The following is a 20,344-nucleotide window of genomic DNA, read 5'->3' on the forward strand; positions in this document are numbered from 1 at the left end:
TATATATGTATATGTATATATGTATATGTATATGTATATATGTATATGTAGTGATTAAAACAGGTAAGTGTCCAGAACAAACCAGGACAAGAGGCCAATTACAAAATATAAATTGAGTTTATTCAAAAAGTCGGCATAGATTAAAAACACTAATAGGAAAAGGCCAGCATGGAACTACACAGTAGCGACTTTAGAGGGGAAAGTGCAGTGGCATCGATACAATCACTTTATGGCCCAATATACACAATAAAAGAGCAATAGAACAAAATAATACTACACACTTTAAAACATTAATTTCATGCAAGATATAATAGAAGACAACACCTCAAACCACACTAGCAGGCAACAAGGGGTCTCTAAAGCTATATCTGAGCCTATAACCAGCCTTAGAATTGCACAGCACCCGTCAGCGATATTGCACTTTACCCTTTAATAATAATATTTAAAATGAAAGAAAACGAACAAACCCAACTAAGAAAGAAAACAAATTGTACAAATAAATGCCCGCTACTATAAATGAATGTGGGGAAAAAACAATGACAGACAATGTTGCACTCGCAAACAGACCTTTACGTCATTTAGGTTTCATTCAGACCCGCAGCATGTTTTAATGTCGTTATGACAGATAAATCATTATCTCCGCTCCAAGTTTGAGCTTATCTAAACAGCTGACTGGAATTGTTTTACAGCGCGCCTATACGGCAACCTGTATTCTGTCGCTGCAGTCTTCTGCTCTCGCAAGGCAAAATGTTTGGCCTGCACACATGTACACCCCGCTGCACTTTGCGGGCCGATAGAGACAAAGAGAGAGAGAGAGCGCAAATTACCGGTGTCCCTAAATAACCTCTGCCCTCACCAGGGCCATGACGTCACACCCATTACATATATATATATATATATATATATATATACAGTACAGGCCAAAAGTTTGGACACACCTTCTCATTCAATGTGTTTCTTTATTTTCAGATTCTCACTGAAGGCATCAAAACTATGAATGAACACATATGGAATTATGTACTTAACAAAAAAGTGTGAAATAACTGAAAACATGTCTTATATTTTAGATTCCTCAAAGTAGCCACCCTTTGCTTTTTTTGATAACTCTGCAAACCCTTGGTGTTCTCTCAATGAGCTTCATGAGGTAGTCACCTGAAATGGTTTTACCTTCACAGGTGTGCTTTGTCAGGGTTCATTAGTGGAAGTTTTTCCCTTATTAATAAAAAAAGCAAAGGGTGGCTACTTTGAAGAATCTAAAATATAATATATATATATTTTTTATTTTTATTTCTTCTCGGAGGAGTGTGGGGGGGAGGGGTGGTGGTGTCTTTTTCAGACCTTCTGAGTTTGCAGGTATGGCGAATGAATGCTGCTGAATCTGTCAAGTAGTCTTGTAGTGGTGCGTCAAGTGCATCATACTGTATGTTCCCATCCAATTAGATTGAATTCGGTATTGATGATGCAAAAAATAATAACGGTAACTTCACTGAAATGATTTGAAACTAAAGTATCGAGCCCATTTTGTAAAATGTAAGGAGTAGAAAGTACCGATATTCATGTTCAAAATGTAAGGAGTAAAATTAAAAAGTTGGCAAACAAAAATAAATAGTAAAGTAAAAATATCTGAAAAATCTACTTGAGTAAATACTTCGTTACTTCCCATCTCTGAACACAAGGTAGAAGCTGCAATCACTTTTTAGCAAGTGGGAAGAAGACTGGATGGTTATAATGTAGGGCAATGGATCCCCATGTGTAATGTTGTTTTGTTTATAGTTTTTGGTGTTTTATTTTTATTGCAAAAGTAAATCGTTTCATGACATTTAAAATATGTAGTCCAATATACATTATCATCCAGGTAATGTTGTAGAATGTGCTTTGATGCATGTGTTGCCCTATTAAAACTCACGCTCCACTAGTCTGTCCTGCTAATGGACAGTTTAGAGTTGGTTTCTCTAAGTGAAGTTAGTGTAGGTTTGGCTTCAACAGAGCAGGATGTGGAGCAACAAGTTTTCTGACCGCTGATTTTATTTTTGCTTATAGGAAAGTCAATTTCAACACAAGGGGCCCTACTTTAACAATCTAAGCGCATGGCGTGAAGCGCCTGGCGCAGGTGCGTTCAGGGCGTGTCCAAATGCTAAGACCAGCACGCAGAGAATGCACCTGAACACACCTCCCTGTAAGACCAGCACGCCCAGAATGCACCTGAACACACCTCCCTGTAAGACCAGCATGCAGAGAATGCACCTGAACACACCTCCCTGTAAGACCAGCATGCAGAGAATGCACCTGAACACACCTCCCTGTAAGACCAGCACGCAGAGAATGCACCTGAACACACCTCCCTGTAAGACCAGCACGCAGAGAATGCACCTGAACACACCTCCCTGTAAGACCAGCACGCCCATTGGCGCACAGATGGGTGCAGGTGCATTTGCTGTTTAAACGAAGTGGGCGCTGGGCGGGGAATTGACAACTGCGTCGGTCTTAAACTAGCGAAGACACTTGTGTCGGGCTTTGTGCTGCGGCTGCGCCGGGTGCACGATAGGGCCCAAGGTCAGTTTTTGGATATAGACTTGGTCGGTGACTCGTCATAGCTGGCTTGTGGCGGAGTTGCCGTGGGGGGAAACAATCTGTTAATCCAGTATGGCTACTCAGAAGCACTTTTACCACTTGACAGAGTAAGAAACATTAAACAAACTGAGCCGTGTTGGGGCAGATTGTCTGTACATCTTAAAGTGATGGGACAAACGACCCAACGGAGCGACCAAAGGTGTCATTTCCCGACATTTTTTGTTAACGTTAGCTACCCGATTGAGTCTCCAGGTAAGAGACAGCTAAAGCTGAAGATCTTTGTCTTAATGTCTATCATTTTACACGGGCTCGGGCCGGGCTCGGGCTTGCGGTCCGGGTTGCGCGGTAAATGAGCGGTCAGGTGAAGCGTTTCGATTAGGGTGAGAATAGATGCTGAGGAGATGAAAAGGAGGCTGGTCTCTGGAGGACTTATTTTGTTTCTTTGTTCCAACTTCCAAGGGGCCTTGGCCTACATTATTCATGAATAAATGATGTTCAAAAAAGTATAAATGACTCATTGTTGACAAAAGGCAAAAGAGCTGTGTGCGTGCGCACATTAGAATAATGTCGGGCTGTAAACGGGTTCGGTCTTTTCAAAAGCTGTCAATCAAAATGTACTTCTCGGGCTCGGGCATTGTTGGGCCTAACTTTTAAGGCCTGATTACAGCTCTAGAGACAGCTAACGTTAACTTTAGCTTATCTTAGATGATTCAATCTGACTGTATTATCAGTAATGTTAACCCAGGTTCATCAAACAGTCTGTTGTTATCCCACGTTCATTAAAACTAGGACATTAAAGACCAGCTCCCTTAGCATGTTACATGAATAAACTCCATGTAACTGTTAAGGGCCCTCCACACCAAGAACGATAACTATAAATATATAGTTTTAAAAATCATTCGAACTCTAGTGGATGGCGGAGTCCAAGACAGTGGAGAACAATGTCGTTGGGATCACTTTCAGAGAGATCTGATGATTATAGACACACTGACAACCAATCAGAATTATTGTCCGCTAATATTGCATATAACATGTAAAAAAAAATACGGATGAGTAATGTTCTATTTGCAGGATGGAAGCTTGAATTAGTCCCTATTATATCCCTATATTATATGTAAAGATTAAACATTGAACTATCCCTCCACATTCATAAAATCCTTTAATGCTTACAGTCTAGTTAACACTGCAAGCTAATGTTAAGTCATATACTGTAACTGGGGAGGCTTGTTATTATAGAAATTGATTACAGGATTGGGGAATTTTGCAACTTCAGTGTGAAACATGCTGTCAGCAGTGTATATATGGCACAGTGTATATTGGCTATTAGCAGGGAGTTTGAGTGTCGATTGTAGGGATGTCCCAATCAGCTTTTGTGACTCCCGATCTTTTAAATATTGAATATCTGCCGATACCGAGTCCCGATCCGATACTTGTAGTTGCTCAGATAATAGAGCTGCACACCGTTTTATTGTTTACAAAAATAACTCAGCCAGCAAATGAGTCTTTTCTCTCAACACTAAAATAGTTCTTTTTAGGATCCCCGTAAACCCCAACAAATGTTGGTCTGACAGCTTCCCCTTGACGACGGAGATGCTTCTGGACTTGCTTAGCTTGATCTTCATCCAAGCCAGCTCATTGTTCACTTGAAGCTTTCTTAACAGCCATACTGTACAAGCCTTGGTCATTGTAAGTGTTGTTAGGTCGTCCATGTACGCTCAAACAGGCGGCATCCTCAGGCCAGGTCTTGTGCGCTGTCCTCCGACTACCTAGCAAGATGCTCGAATGATCACCTCCATGGACATGGTGAAGGCTAGTGGGGAGATGGTGCAACCAGCCATGGTATCCACTTCCAGATGTTGCCACACTGTGGTTTATTCTGATGTTGTCAGGCATAGCTGCATGTCCCAAAAGTAGGCCTTGATGAGGCTTGTGAGGCCTGCTGGGACCCTAAAGTAGTCGAAAGCTGTCCAGAGGAGGAGGCAGTGGGGGACTGAGCCAAAGCTGCTGAACTTCAGTCGACTGACTCAAGCTGCTTCTCAGAAAGTATATGCAGCTTGTGCCTTGTTGCAGCTGCTGCTGCAGCCTCAGGTATGCTGATCATCATACTTGTAGTCTGTTCCGTTCCTATGTCGATAACCGAGTTGTCTACTGAGGAGCCATCTTCTACACCCGCTCTTGCTTCTCCCACTCCATGCTGTCATAAGGTCTTTCCCTTGTTGCCAGCTGCACTTGGGTCACAGTTACTGGGTCACCAGATGATCAGATCTGTTTTGTAGGACTATGTGTAAATATCCCATATTTGCATTAATTGTATTAATAAATGTCTGTCTGTTTGTTTCAGATTTACCTCCAGACGTTCTGGAAGTGATTGTTGGTGAAGAGGAGCAGCAGGAGTGTAGCTCCAGTGTGGACCAGCAGGAGCCAGAGCCCCCCCCACACATTAAAGAGGAACAGGAGGAACTGTGGAGCAGTCAGGAGGGAGAGCAGCTTCAAGGGCTGGAGGAGGCTGATATCACCAAGTTCCCATTCACTCCTGTCCCTGTGAGGAGTGAAGATGATGAAGAGGAAGCTCAGTCGTCACAGCTTCATCAGAGACAAACTCAACACATGGGAACAGAAGCTGATGGAGAGGACTGTGGAGGACCAGAACCAGCCAGGAACTCACATCCAAATCCACGTTTACAACCAGAGACTGAAGACCAGACTGGAGACTCTTCTGAACCTGAGACTGATGACAGTGCTGATTGGAAGGAGACCAGAGAACCTCAGTCAGCTTTAAACTCTCTGAAACATGATTCAAAACGTAAGAAAACACTCAGCTGCTCTGAGTGTGGGAGAAGATTTTCGCAGAAGAGATATTTGGGACAACACATGGCAATCCACACAGAGGAGAAACAATTCAGTTGCAGTGTTTGTGATAAAAGATTTGGCCGCAAGTCAAATCTGGAAGATCACATGAGAATCCACACAGGAGAAAAACCTTTCAGCTGCTCAGTCTGTAAGATTTCTTTTACACAGAGTGGAAATTTACGGTCACACATGACAGTCCACACAGGAAAGAAAAGATTCAGCTGCAGTCTTTGTAACAAAAGATTTGCCCGGCGTTCTCATGTCAAAATACATAAATGTGTTGGTCAGATGGAAACAGAAGCTGATGGAGAGGACTGTGGAGGACCAGAACCAGCCAGGAACTCACATCCACTTTTACAACCAGAGACTGAAGACCAGACTGGAGACTCTTCTGATCCTGAGACTGATGACCGTGCTGATTGGAAGGAGACCAGAGAACCTCAGTCAGCTTTAAACTCTCTGAAACATGATTCAAGATGTAAGAAAACATTCAGCTGCTCTGAGTGTGGGAACAGATTTGGCCGCAACTCAAATCTGAAGAGACACATGAGAACTCACACTGGAGAAAAACCTTTCAGCTGCTCTGTTTGTAAGAAATCTTCTACACGGAGTGGAGATTTACAGAAACACATGAGAATCCACACAGGAGAAAAACCTTTCAGCTGCTCTGAGTGTGGTAGAGCTTTCACTGTAAGTGGAACCCTGAAGAGACACATGAGGACTCACACAGGAGAAAAACCTTTCAGCTGCTCAGTCTGTAAGAAATCTTTTACACAGAGTGCAGGTTTACACAAACACATGAGAATCCACAGGAGGATGATGATGATGATGAAGAGGAACTTACAGGAACTACACCTGCGCCCCCCAGCACTGCATGGCCACACGCTGCTCTAAATGCCTGAGCTAACTGCAGAGTCAGAAACCAGAGACGGCTTCACACACTTTGACTGAGGCGTTCACAGACCCTTTTTTTGTATTTTTCCAAAGCAACTTCCAATAAGTGCATTCAAGGTTCAATCAGAACAGCTTGTAAAGACAGATTATAAAACTAGTGTCAAACTCTCAGTGAAGACAAAATTCTGAGAATGTGTGCACGTTCTGACTTCATCAGAAAAGCCTGATGATCGCTGCATAAGTGACAAAACTGATGTTAAAAGATGCTCTGTTCCCACTCATTGCTCTGCTGCGATCGCTGTGCTGTGCTGTGTGGGAGGGATCCGCTAGTAGATAGATAGATCTTTATTGTCATTGCATATATTTAATATAAATTTAGTTGGAGCAATCCAGTTTGCAGCATTAAAGGGTAACTACCGTTTTTTTTCTACCTGAACTTTGCTATGTTTTTCTGTCTACGTGACTGATGGGAACAACAATCTTTGACATCGGTCCAGTATTAAGCGAGATCGCTGCAGTCGGCAGCGGAGAAACAAGCTACAATGTAAGTTAATAGAGCAATTGTGCACCTTGTATTTATGTTCACTAAAGTGCTTGTTTTGCCGCTGACAGACTCAGATTAATATTCTAAGTGTCTGACTTAATACTGGACTAATGTGAAAGATTGTTGTCCCCATCAGTCACAGGCTGAGGAGCCGGGCAAAACACAGGACTTTCAGCCAGGAGACCGGGGATCGTGTCCCGCGTGTCACGTTTCCTAAACCCAACCGTCACTTTCTTCTTTTCCTAAACCCAACCGTCACTTTCTTCTTTTCCTAAACCCAACCGTCACTTTCTTCTTTTCCTAAACCCAACCGTCACTTTCTTCTTTTCCTAAACCCAACCCATTTGCCGTGATGCTAATTCCTCGAGCCGTCTTTCCTGCTCCATCTCTGTGTCGCTCTTACACAGTTGCCCCTGGCAACCGATAGTGTAGGATCCCAAAATGGTGGGCGGGCTCAGACGCTAAGGCATGGATACCCGACCCGAGGCCGACGGGTCCCAACGGTACCCGACGGCGGGCCGGGCCGGATAGAATTTAGAAATGATTGGTCGGGGTCTGTTCCGGTCCACATCAGCAGATGATGCATGGATTTATGTAAAATGATGCAGCGTCCGTTTAAAAAGTGAGTGCACGTTACGCGTATTGACAGGTGAGTGGGTAGGCGTGTGTGCGTGAGTGTGTGGAGTGGTGGATGAGTGAGTGATTGTGTGTTGGTGTGTGGGAGTGTGAGATGAGTGGGTTTGTGTGTGGTGTGGTGGGTGTGGTGTTGATGTGTGGATATTAGTGTGGTGTGTGTGTTGTGTGTTTTGTGTGTGTGAGTGATGATGGTGGTATGTGGGTGAGAGTGGGGTGTTGTGTAGGTGAGGTGGTGAGTGAGTGGAGTGTGTGTGAGTGTGTGTGGAAGTGGTGGAAGGGGGAAGGCCCGGAAGAGAGTTCTGATGGAAAAACGGAGATCTCTGACCACGGTCGGAAACGAAGCGATCAGGAGAGGTTAACCCGTTGAACATCTTAACAGCTGATTAACGTGCGCTTGTTGCCCCGTGTGCGCTGATGCCTCATCTGTTGACATTTCCGAATGCCTTCCTACAGTTGCTTAATAAAAGCTTTCCACAAACGTAAACTGTCATGATGTCACGTTGAAAATGGAGAACACGCATTGTGCATATACTTTACAGAGTGAGCAGCAGCTTCTTGTGGAAGTTTGATGAAGTGAAACGCATTATTTGTAAAAAAGAAACACGGGCGCTGTAATGAAACAGCGAGAGAAAATGTGGCAGACAATCGCGGACCGACTGAATGTGTAAGCAGCCTAAAAAAAATAGACATTATGTGACCACGACTCTGAACTGTAACCGACATAATCATACCATTCAAGGAGTTAAGCTACAAGTCATTTGCACACATTAACAGTTAACATTGTAAAAGTATATCTTTAGACTATCATTCAGTCCATTCGCTATTGTCTAAAACGTAAAGTCTCTGTTTTATAATAGAGGCCGAGTTCCTTCTTCACATATAGGTTTCCTCTAAAATCTAGAAACTAGTAAATGTAATACACACTGTAAACACTGACAGAGTACTCATCAGTTATTTCCCCTCAGCAAAACATAAGGTCAAAACTCATTGAGGTGTCCTCTCCCTGTTGTTTCATGTACAGTAGCCTACACTATATACAGTAGTTACTGGTCAAGTGAACTAAGACTATAATTAAACTAAGACTATAATTAAAGGATTGTATAATTAGGATAGGTTTTTATAATTGTACAATCCTCCTAAATGATAGTCCCAGTTTACTGGACAGAACACACATTGTGTGCTAAGACTGGCAGATAAAATAAACATGGAAGAGGAACAAACACGGTCCTTTACTGATAAAGAATAGAAAATAAATAAATGATCTAAAAAGATGTATGGTCTCTGAGGAGTCTGCCGTTATAGAAACACGTGTATAGGACCTTATATATTACCCTTCATCACCGACTTCATTTAAATTCATCAGCCTTTTCTAATTGTCTCAACTGCCGTAATATATTCACCAAACGTCTAACAACAATATGAACAGCAGTCTTCATACAGCAATATAACAGCAACAACGACTGTCACATGAATAATGTTTAAAATAACTATAGTAATACTAGTAAAACTAATAGTATTAAACTGAACAGCAATATATATCTTTTGTATTTTAATGCAGGCTAATGACAATAATAACAATAAGGTAAAACCACTGCTGAGTGAACAGAAAAGGCTGTTAGCCAATCAGGAGCAGAATAAATGTCCATGGTTCTCCAGGCTCTTCTGCTTTCCTGAAACCGAGTCAAGACCGAGGAGAACTGGGAAATCCTGGCTTAATCTGCTTTCTAGCTTTTGTGAAATAGCCCTCTGGATGCTATTTTGCTAAACAATTTAAAAAAAAAACTGGCAGATGCATGAAATAAACGTTTTTTTGCCTTAAACTGGACTAACATTTCTTCCTATAATAAAATAACTCAACCGCTCCATCTAGTGGACTGAAAGAGCAACTGACTCTATTGTCCTAGTACCAATTCTCTTGGGTTAAAGTTGCTTTAAACCATTATGTTGTCATGGCTACATCAACTGCCACTTCAAATCACGTTACTCAGGGATTGGGCTTTATCTCAGCAGAAAATAAAAACTCAAAATTATTAATTTAGAGTTCTGCTAAAGCAGAAAAAACACAAACAAACAACGCCTGCAGGGCTGCATTAGGCCAACTCCCATTATTATTATATTATTATATAACCCTATTAATCAAAGTTCAACAAAGACCCAGAAAAATAAAGCTTTTGTGACACATAGTAACATAAAAAACCATCTTGTCTTCTATCCGGATATTGTTGCAAAATAATATATAAATATATTCAACTCAAGTAACCCATCAAATGTAGGTTATCAAACTATAAACATATCTAAATAAATATACATCAATCCATCAGTTGTTCTAATAATCTTTACAGTTAAAAATATACAACATTAGATTAGATTCTACTTTATTGTCATTGTGTAGATTACAAGTAAAATGAAAAAAATTAACAAAATGTTATGTCCGCAACACTGCTTAAACTCCCATATTTAATAATATAAGTGCAACGTTTCGACCCTACTGGGTGTCCTTCAGGCAAAATTATTACAAGTTACAAGTACAAACGAAATGCAGTTTGCGTCCAACCAGAAGTGAAAAAAAAGCAGAAAAGTGCAACGTGATATACAAAGTATAGACGGGACAAGAAACATGTAGACAGTGGTATATAGTTGGTTAACAGAAGGTGGTTTAGAGTAATATAAATGTAATTTAATATGTGCAGTGTATTAGCAGTTATCTTAAAAGAGCAGAATACATAAGGCTATATAATATGAACAATGTATGAACAACATGTATAGAGATATGTGCAATGTAGTAGCAGTGACATTATAATAGTAAGAATAATGTAGATATATGCAGTGTATAAACAGAATATAGTATAAGAAAAACAGAATAAATATGGATATTCAGTATGAGCTACTAGAACCATATGGACAGATATGTGAACCAGTAAAACAGGGTTCCTAAATGTAACAAAATATATCCTCGTTCATAAAAAAAAGTGAAAATAGAATAACGGGGCTTTTATTTTGACAGCGGTCCCCCCGGAAGTGGTGTTTGTTGTTGTTTCCCAGTGAGGAGAGAAGCCGTTAGCTGAATCCCAAACAGCGTTTCTTATTTTGTCGATCAGAGATGGAGCGACACCGGGAACACACGGAGGAGACCAAGCCCAGGGGAGAAGGTTAGTCTGACAGTCTAACTGCTCTCATAGTCACGCTAAGCTAACGCTAGCCTGTTAGCTGCTAGCATGCAGCTAGCTCCTGAAGCTAACGTGTTTCCATCAGAAGACTCATTGAGTCGTTTCTGTTGTTGAGATTATTCCTGAAAAGCAGCTGTGAACGGTTTCACTTGGAAACACATTTCATGGATGGATGGATGGATGGATAAATAGATAGATAGATATAGATATAGATATAGATAGATAGACAGATGGATAGATAGATGGATAGATAGATATAGATATAGATAGATAGACAGATGGATAGATAGATGGATAGATAGATATAGATATAGATAGACAGATGGATAGATAGATGGATAGATAGATATAGATATAGATAGATAGACAGATGGATAGATAGATGGATAGATAGATATAGATATAGATAGATAGACAGATGGATAGATAGATGGATAGATAGATAGAGATAGACGGATAGATAGACTGATAGATGAATAGATAGATAGCTAGATAGACGGACAGAGAGGCAGATGGATAGACGGATAGACAGAGAGAGAGAGAGATAATGAAAGACCGGGAGAGAGAGAGAGAGAGATGGAGAGATAGATAGATATAGATGGATAGAGATAGATAGATATGATAGATAGATAAAATACACAGAGAGAGAGATAGATAGATAAGGACAGAATATAAAGGTAGCTAGATGGACAGACAGACCGATAAATGGATGGATGGGTAGATAGATAGACAGATAGATATAGATGGATGGATAGAGAGAGAGAGAGAGAGAGAGAGAGAGGGAGATAGATAGATAGACCCAGAGAGAGAGAGATAGAGAGAGATTGTCTGTTCCAAAGCAGTGACAGTAATAGTTGTTGGTCGAGGTTGATGAGAAACACTCTGAGAAATACATCTGTAGAATACCAGAGAGAGTTTTAGCAGACTTTGTCCCGAAATTAAAAACAGAAAGGTTAGAACACACAACATCTTCTGTTATTTACACGTCTCTCAGACATAGCTGCTCAGTTATACCTGCTCAACTCGACTCTACTCACCTTTTTTGGTTTTCCATTATGATTAAAAAGTCACACACACAAGCACACATAGACACACACACAGACATACACATGCACGCAAGCACACACACACATACACACATGGTCACACACACACACACACACACACACACACACACACACACACACACACACACACACAGTCTTTCAAATTCCCTCTGCATGTAAAAGGATAGCGCTACAACCAACCAGAGCAACAAAGAAGGTAGCGAAGCTAGTTGATAGATTAAACTTTGACCGTATCCGGTCGGCAAAACTCAGAATACATCTTCCTTTTTTAAGAATGATTTCTGTGCCGTTCTTTGTTCTTTTCTCAAAGAAAAGCTGAACTCCAAGTCTTCCAGAAGACCGCTGTTGGTTTTTTCCAGCTCGGAAGCCAACGGAGAGTGCCTAGACCCCCCTGGCTGCAAATTAAATTTGCTGCCACTAGGGTGCGTCTAGATTTCTAGGCTAACAGACACAGACATAAAGTGTGAATTAACACCAAAAATGTAAAAACAATAAGTAAAGATTTGCTAGAATAAAGGGTAAACAGAGCTGTGTGACATTGTAATCCAACTAGTACAGAGCCCGTTGAAAATGTGCCTGTTTGGAACGGGCGATTGCTTGGCCTGTGGTATTCATCAAAACCAAACCCCAAAATTATTACTACTGTATTTACCTGACAGAGGGGCAGATTCAGAATTTAATCACAAAATGAGAGCTAATCGGCACATATCTGCGTTATCAACCACCAGAACCGGACTCTGTGTGTGTGTGTGTGTGTGTGTGTGTGTGTGTGTGTGTGTGTGTGTGTGTGTGTGTGTGTGTGTGTGTGTGTGTGTGCAGAGAGAGAGAGAGAGCTCTGAGATTTTCTCACGTGTGTGTGCGCTGTGAAGGAATAATCTCCAAGATTACGTTATGTTCTGCCAGCTCACAGCAATTTAATACAATAGCAGGAAAAGAGTCAAAGGCTGTAACACCCCCCACCCCCCGCTGTTGTAAAGCGTTGTCTGTAGCTGGTTGTGCTTTGCATGTGTGCGATTCTGAAATGTCCTTAAATTCGTGAATTGTTGTTGAGTCCAAGGCAGTCCAAAGTAGTGCTACTTTGCACATTTTTGTGGGTCTGAGGTGTATTTCACATTTTAGCTGCCAAAGCTGCTTTCTTCGCCCCTCTCGGTCTCTGGTCCCGCACGCTGCTCAGTCAATGTGCAGTGTGAGAGGGGGAGTGGCCAGCGGCTAGAGCGGCAAAAGCCAATGTGTTCTTTTTTACCAACAATATCTTTTGCATTTCTAATCCAAACAATGTCAAACTTGGCCCCTAGCAAGACACCTGTCAAGTTTGAAATCCATCAGACTAACGGTTCGAGAGATATGTGCATAACACAGAGACAGACAGACGTTACTGCAATTTATAGCTAGATTAGTGAAAACAAGTAAAGTGTAACTTATATATACATACAGGCCTAGGTACAACTCAAGATAATAATAAAAGAAAAGTGTTCACATCGCTGTTGAAAAATATAAACACAAGAAAGTGAGGGCAGTGGAAATTGCATCATGTTTGTTAATGTATTGTGTCAACAGTTAACTTCATTTAATATTGTACGTGGCATTTTCTTTTGCTCGGTGCTAATGTTCCACCAAAACAAGTTCCTTTCCGTAGCCAGACCTCACTCCACAGCGCTGTGGAGATAGAGCTAGCTACGGGAGACTACAGAAACATTACTCCATGTCAATATTGATGGATAAAAACTCCACAGAGAATCTTTAACATAAAGAATTGCGAATAGAATTTTGTGGGTATCCTTTAACAGATGTCTCTCCGTTTGTTTCAGCTTTACCTCCAGATGTTCTGAAAGTGATTGTTGGTGAAGAGGAGCAGCAGAAGTGTAGCTCCAGTGTGGACCAGCAGGAGCCAGAGCCCCCCCCACACATTAAAGAGGAACAGGAGGAACTGTGGAGCAGTCAGGAGGGAGAGCAGCTTCAAGGGCTGGAGGAGGCTGATATCACCAAGTTCCCATTCACTCCTGTCCCTGTGAAGAGTGAAGATGATGAAGAGGAAGCTCAGTCCTCACAGCTTCATCAGAGACAAACTCAACACATGGAAACAGAAGCTGATGGAGAGGACTGTGGAGGACCAGAACCAGCCAGGAACTCACATCCACTTTTACAACCAGAGACTGACCACAAGGCTTCAGACTCTTCAGAGACTGAAGTCAGTGATGGTGATTGGGAGGAGAGCACTCAGTCAGGTTTAAACTCTCTGAAGAATGATGAAGTCACCGTCGGTGATATTACCTGTACTTCCGTTGAGAGATCGTTCAGCTGCTCTGAGTGTGGTCAAAGATTTGGCCGCAAGCCACATCTGAACGCACACATGAGAATTCACACCGGGGAAAAGCCTTTTAGCTGCTCTTTCTGCGGCAAAAGATTTTCTCAAAAGGGGAACTCAATCAGTCACATGAGACTCCACACGGGAGAGAAGCCTTTCATCTGCTCGGTGTGTAAAAAGAGTTTCCGATACAGCGGAGACGTCAGCAGACACATGAGGATCCACACAGGAAAGAAAAGGCTCAGATGCAACATTAGCGACACAGGATCAGAACCGGCGGGGAACGTGGATCCACGAAGTAATTCACAGCCGGACGCTGACGATAAGCGGCCGGAACGAAAAGCCGAAGTGAGCGACGAAGGTTGGGATGAGAGCGGAGAGCCTCTCTCTGGTTCAAACTCTGACGATGCCTCCGAGGAGGGACGCAACGCCGAGAAAGAGTCGTTCAGCTGCTCTGAGTGCGGGAGAACGTTTTGTCGCAGGGACCACCTGATGAGCCACATGAGAACGCACACCGGAGAGAAACCGTTCAGCTGCTCCGTGTGTCAGAAGCGTTTCAGCTGCAGCGGAAACATTTTGGCACACATGAGGATTCACACAGGCGAGAAGCCGTTCGAGTGCTCGTTTTGCAACAAGAGCTTCAGCCAGAAAGGAACTTTGCAGCTCCATGTGAGAATTCACACGGGAGAGAAACCATTTGGTTGCCCCTTTTGCGATAAAAGATTTGCGCACAAAAGACGCATGACGCTGCACATGTCGGTCCACACGGAGGAGAAGCGTTTCAGCTGTAGCGCTTGCGACAAGCGGTTCACGTGGTACACGCAGCTGAAAACCCACAAGTGTGTCAGCGAGTCGTCGCAGCGACAGCGTCAGAGTCCGAGCAAAAAGGCTCGAGCCGAGGAGTCGTTCAGCTGCTCCGAGTGCGGGAAAACTTTCAGCCTGAAGGGCAACCTGAAGACACACATGCGGATTCACACGGGAGAGAAACCGTTCGGCTGCTCCGTCTGCGGCAAAGGCTTCAAACAGAACGTGCACCTGACGGAGCACATGACCATCCACACCGGGGAGAAACTGTATAAGTGCAGCGTTTGTGGAAAAGGATTCAATAAGAAGTCGCTCATCAAGAAACATCCTTGTGTTTAATCCCTTTTGTCAGCTTTTGATCACATCCTGACCCTGTTGTGTGTGTGTGTGTGTGTGTGTGTGTGTGTGTGTGTGTGTGTGTGTGTGTGTGTGTGTGTGTGTGTCAGGGTTTCTGCGGGGTCTTAAAAAGTCTAAAATTACAAAATGTAAATATAGGTCTTAAAAAGTCTAAAATTACAAAATGTAAATATATGCCTTAAAAAGTCTTAAATTCGTTAAAGTATTGTGTTCTAGGTCTGAAATCATTTTAAATGTCCATGTTAAGCCTACACACGATAGGCGGCAAAACCGCTTTGCGCCGGCCATTCCATTGATTTTCTATTGGGGGGGTGGGGTGGTTTCCCAACTATGCGCTGCGCTACTCCCTGGCGTCCGATTTGCCGCTTTGCGCTGCGCTCAAAAATCTAATTAATTTCAACTTTGACCTAGTTGACCTTTCGAAAGCGCAACCAATGAGATAACAGCATGTCGTTACCTAGCAACAGGAAATACCTTCCTTGGCGCCCTTGATGACTAATACCTGCGCTGTGCTCTGCGCCCTACCTAGCGGTGCGCAGACAGCAAATCGCTTATCATGTGTAGGCGGCTTAACGCCTCTAATGCTCTGCAGTGTTCCCGCAGCGCTTTTAGAATGTTTTTTTTTTTTTTTCTATTCCCTGGTGTTGTATTTTCTTTCTTTCGCTAGTCCAAATATATATAATTCGCTGTATTATGAACAACAACATGCAACCTATATTGCAGCCAATCAGCTTTTGTGTTATTGGTCTCTTAGGGATTGTACAACAGACATAAAATGGATGTCATTCATAAAGGTCTTAAAAAGTCTTAAATTTGAGTTGGTGAAACCTGCAGAAACCCTGACTGATTCATATTTACAGAGATAACAAGTGATGAGTGTCTGTTTCGCTGCGGTGGGGCGAGTTTGTCAGCAGCTGTGCAACGATTAATTGACTAATCAGTCAATCGATCAAAAAAATGACTACTTTGATAATCTGTTAATTAATTGCAAAAATAACAGAAAAATTTGCTTTTCAGCATCTCAAATATTGAGGCTTCCTGCTCTTTTCAGTTTTATATCATATTCAAGGTACAGTAAGTGATGGGGGGGGGGGGTTGTATTTGTTTGGCAGTTGAGTTGAAATATCAACAATCTTTGCACAGCATCGCTTACCTTTAAACTAAATATCTTTGGTGTTTTGGACAAAACAAGACATTTAGAGACATTAGCTTAGACTTTAAGAAACTGGGAAATTTTTCAGTATTTTCTGACATTTTATGGACCAAACGATTAATCAATCGATTGATTGAGCAAATGATCATTAGTTGGAGCCCTACAGTATAGAAGCTAAAAAGCTGAATACAAATTTGAACTTGTAGCTCTGAAATATTTTACTTTCAAAACCATCTGAACATTTTTGGCCTGAAATAATAAGTGTGTGGAGAAGGATTAAATAAGAAGTCGCTCAGCAAAAACCATCCGTGTGTTTAATCCTTTTGGTCAGATATTGATCACATCCTAAATTCACGAGTCATATTTACAGAGATAACAAGTGATGAGTGTCTATTTCGCTGCGGAGGGGCGAGTTTGTCTGCAGCTGTGACATCATGTTCCAGAATAGTAGAGCTGCAACGTCGACTAATCAGTCAATCGATTAGAAAAATAATTGCAAACTATTTTGATAACCAATTAATTGTTAAAGTTAAACTTTTCATGCAAAAATAACATATGGAGGTTTTCTGCTCTTTTCTGTTTTATATCTTATTAAACTGAATATCTTTGGGTTTTGGACAAAAACAATACATTTAAAGACACCAGGGCTGCAACTAATGATTATTTTCACTCTAAAATGTGGATCAGTGTTTCCCAAAAAGCCCAAGATGATGTCCTCAAATTCTTGTTTTCAGAGGTGTCAAGTAACAAAGTACAAATACTTTGTTACCTTACTTAAGTAATCATTTTGGTATCTATACTTTGCTGGAGTCATTATTTTACAGCAGACTTTTTACTTCTACTCCTTACATTTTCAAAATTGCCTCGTTACTCCTATGTCAGTTTGGCTTGTTTTCATTCCGGCTTGTCATAGTTCAAAAAAACACTATCCCGATAAATTGCGCCATCTGGATAAAGTGAATTTGATTGTGGTTGGATGAGAAGTATAAACATACAGTATACTTTTCCGCATTATTGGTTTGTATGCGATCCATCGCACCTGCACATGACACAAATCACATCACACTCCAGCAAGGAAATAGCAGACGTATGTAGCCTAGTACGAAGATATCCGTGGCAGATACTCAAGAGAACTCGAACGAAATGCCCCGACCAAGCACCAGCGAGGAGGTTGGTAGCCAGGAAGACCAGCCAACCCTTCTACATCCCTGGCCGTACCTGGTGGAATTTTTTTCGAAATGGTTGGATGCAAAAACAACTCCTTTCGAATGCGCTGCAAGCTCTGCGCACCCAAATACCACGAGCTAATTGTTTCCAAAACTCGCCGTCTAATTTGAAAAAGCATATTGATATTATTTCTTCCCACTTACATTACTTTTACTTTTATACTTTAAGTAGTTTTGAAACCAGTACTTTTACACTTTTACTTGAGTAAAAAGCTTGAGTTGATACTTCCACTTCTACAGAAGTCTTTTTAAACCCTAGTATCTATACTTCTATCTGAGTAATGAATGTGAATACTTTTGACACCTCTGCTTGTTTTGTCCCCAACTCAAAGATATTCAGTTTCCTGTCACAGAGGAGAGAAACTAGAAAATATTAAAGTTAACAAGTTTTAGAGTTTAGAGATTCATTTAATAGTTGACAACTAAAATTCTCTTTTAGTTGTCAACTATTAAACCATTAACTTCTCTGATTCCAGCTTCTTAAACGTGACGTATTTTCTAGTTTCTTCACTCCTGGCTCCTGAAACAAAGAACAAGTGTAAATGGACTGTATTAATATAGGGCTTTTCTAGTCTAGGACTACTACTAACGATTACTCAAAGCGCTTTAACATAGTACAGGAACCATTCACACACTGGCCGAGGCTGCTCATCAGATAAACATTTACACACATTTACACTCTGATGGCAATTCTGCAGGGCCAGGGATCGAACCATTAACCTTTTGATTTGTAGGCTACCGGCTCCCTTTCCTTTGTGTCGGCGTTCTAAACTCCGGAGGATTTATGACGACTACAGGAAACTGCTCCTCAGATCTCTGCAGGGTAAATCCAGACAGCTAGCTAGACTATCTGTCCTATCTGAGTTTTCTATCGCACGACTATTTAGCAGAGGCACCGTGGCTCCGTACAGCCCAAGACGATTGTGATTGGTTTAAAGAAATGCCAATAAACCAGAGCACGTTTTTCTCCCATCCAGGAATGCTGTGTGGACTAGGCTGGCCCTCCTCTGCACCGCAGCGTGTGGATGGTCTGGCAAAGCAAGACTACAGCAGCCCCAAACAAGTGTTCATTAGGGAACTAAAACTAAAACACTATTTATTTATTTTTATTATTCAGTTCAATTTTATTCATAGTGTCAAATCGCAACAGGAGTTCTCAGGACACTTTACAGATAAAGTAGGTCTAGACCGCACTCTATGATTTACAAAGACCCAACAATTTCCCATAAGCAAGCATTTGGTGCGACAGGGGCGAGGAAAAACTTCCTTTTAAGGAGAAACCTCAGACAGACCCTGGCTCTTGGTGGGCAGCCATCTGAATGATGACAGTTGACAGACACTTTCATGCTCTGAAGCCGCGGAATGAACAAAATGTTTAAAGGTCCTATGACATGCTGCTTTTTGGAAGCTTTTAATACTGTATCTGAAGTCTCTTTTATATAGACCTTAGTGGTCCCCTAATACTGTATCTGAAGACTCTTTTATATAGACCTTAGTGGTCCCCTAATACTGTATCTGAAGTCTCTTTTATATAGACCTTAGTGGTCCCCTAATACTGTATCTGAAGACTCTTTTATATAGACCTTAGTGGTCCCCTAATACTGTATCTGAAGTCTCTTTCCCAAAATTCAGCCTCGTGCAGAATTGCAGCCACTAGAGCCAGTCCCACTATAAGCTTTCCTTAGGATGTGCCATTTCTGTGTCTGTAGCTTTTGAGGAGGAGAGAGGGGGGGGGGGCAAGGTGGAGGGTGGGGGTGTGGTCTTGACCAACTGCCACTTTGCTCGTTTGAAAGCCATGATGTCTCTCTCTCTCTCTCATGGGGGGGCCACATTCTCTGGGCGGGCAAAGCAGAGAAAGGGGAGGTAACCTTGCTCCTTATGACCTCATAAGGAGAAGATTCCTGATTGGTCCATCTGAGCTTTCATTTTCTCAAAGGCAGAGCAGGATACCCAGGGCTCGGTTTACACCTATCACCATTTCTAGCCACTGGGGGACCATAGGCAGGCTGGGGGAACTCATATTAATGTTAAAAAACCTCATGAAGTGAAATTGTCATGCCATGGGACCTTTAACATCATCTTGGACTTTGACAAAATGTAAGCTAAAAGCTAAAAGCTGAACAAAGATTTGAATTTGTAGCGCTGAAACATTTTATTTTGAAAACCATCTGCACTTTTGTGGCCTGAATTACGTTTTGTCAATAACGTAAAACGTATATACATTTTCTCAGTATTAGATCAACGTTTCTGCCGTTATCTCTGCCATCTACTGTATATTTCTGTAAATTCAGATAATCACTTTTAACATTAATAACCAAGAAGCACTGATAACAAAGTGCTGATCTGAATATGTCGTTAATGTAACGTTTTTATAGCCTGATGTTCATCAGTTTGTATTTATTTATTTATGTCTTCCCTAAATATGACACTTCTGGATTTAATGTGATTATTATCAACAGTTATTCAGAATTTTTAGATTATCCAATAATGTAACTATTTTCAGAGATCCAAGCACCACAACTTCAAAAACCTTACTTTCACACGTTCCTTGAATGGAGCGCAAAACTCACTAAATGAGCAAAACCTACTTTTTCCAACTCTTCCTGGGGTTTTCCCCCAATCTTCCTGAAACTGCATACAGCATCTCCAAATGTCTGTGACAACACGTTATCAAAAGAATTATGCTTGGATCAACAAAAAAAAAAAGCGCAAATTGCGAACAAACAAACTTTTGTAGCTAGCTTTGAAAACAAACTTTTGCATATCTCGT

At 41.6% G+C, this 20,344-nt stretch overlaps 1 protein-coding gene across 1 annotated transcript; it reads left to right on the plus strand.

Moving 5' to 3' along the window:
* The first annotated feature begins 14,163 nt into the window (after window positions 1-14,163).
* Window positions 14,164-15,177, plus strand: LOC120570982 (gastrula zinc finger protein XlCGF8.2DB-like). The gene has a single exon (XM_039819665.1). It carries the CDS (start codon window positions 14,164-14,166, stop codon window positions 15,175-15,177), a length of 1,014 nt encoding a protein of 337 aa, XP_039675599.1.
* The last annotated feature ends 5,167 nt before the right edge of the window (window positions 15,178-20,344 follow it).

This window comes from Perca fluviatilis, chromosome 13, assembly GCF_010015445.1.
Source record: "Perca fluviatilis chromosome 13, GENO_Pfluv_1.0, whole genome shotgun sequence".
Classification (NCBI taxonomy): Eukaryota; Metazoa; Chordata; class Actinopteri; order Perciformes; family Percidae; genus Perca; species Perca fluviatilis.

Bases quoted from the DNA above. Each gene is read 5' to 3' on its own strand.
- LOC120570982 (XM_039819665.1), top strand. From the start codon at position 14,164: ATGAGACTCCACACGGGAGAGAAGCCTTTCATCTGCTCGGTGTGTAAA.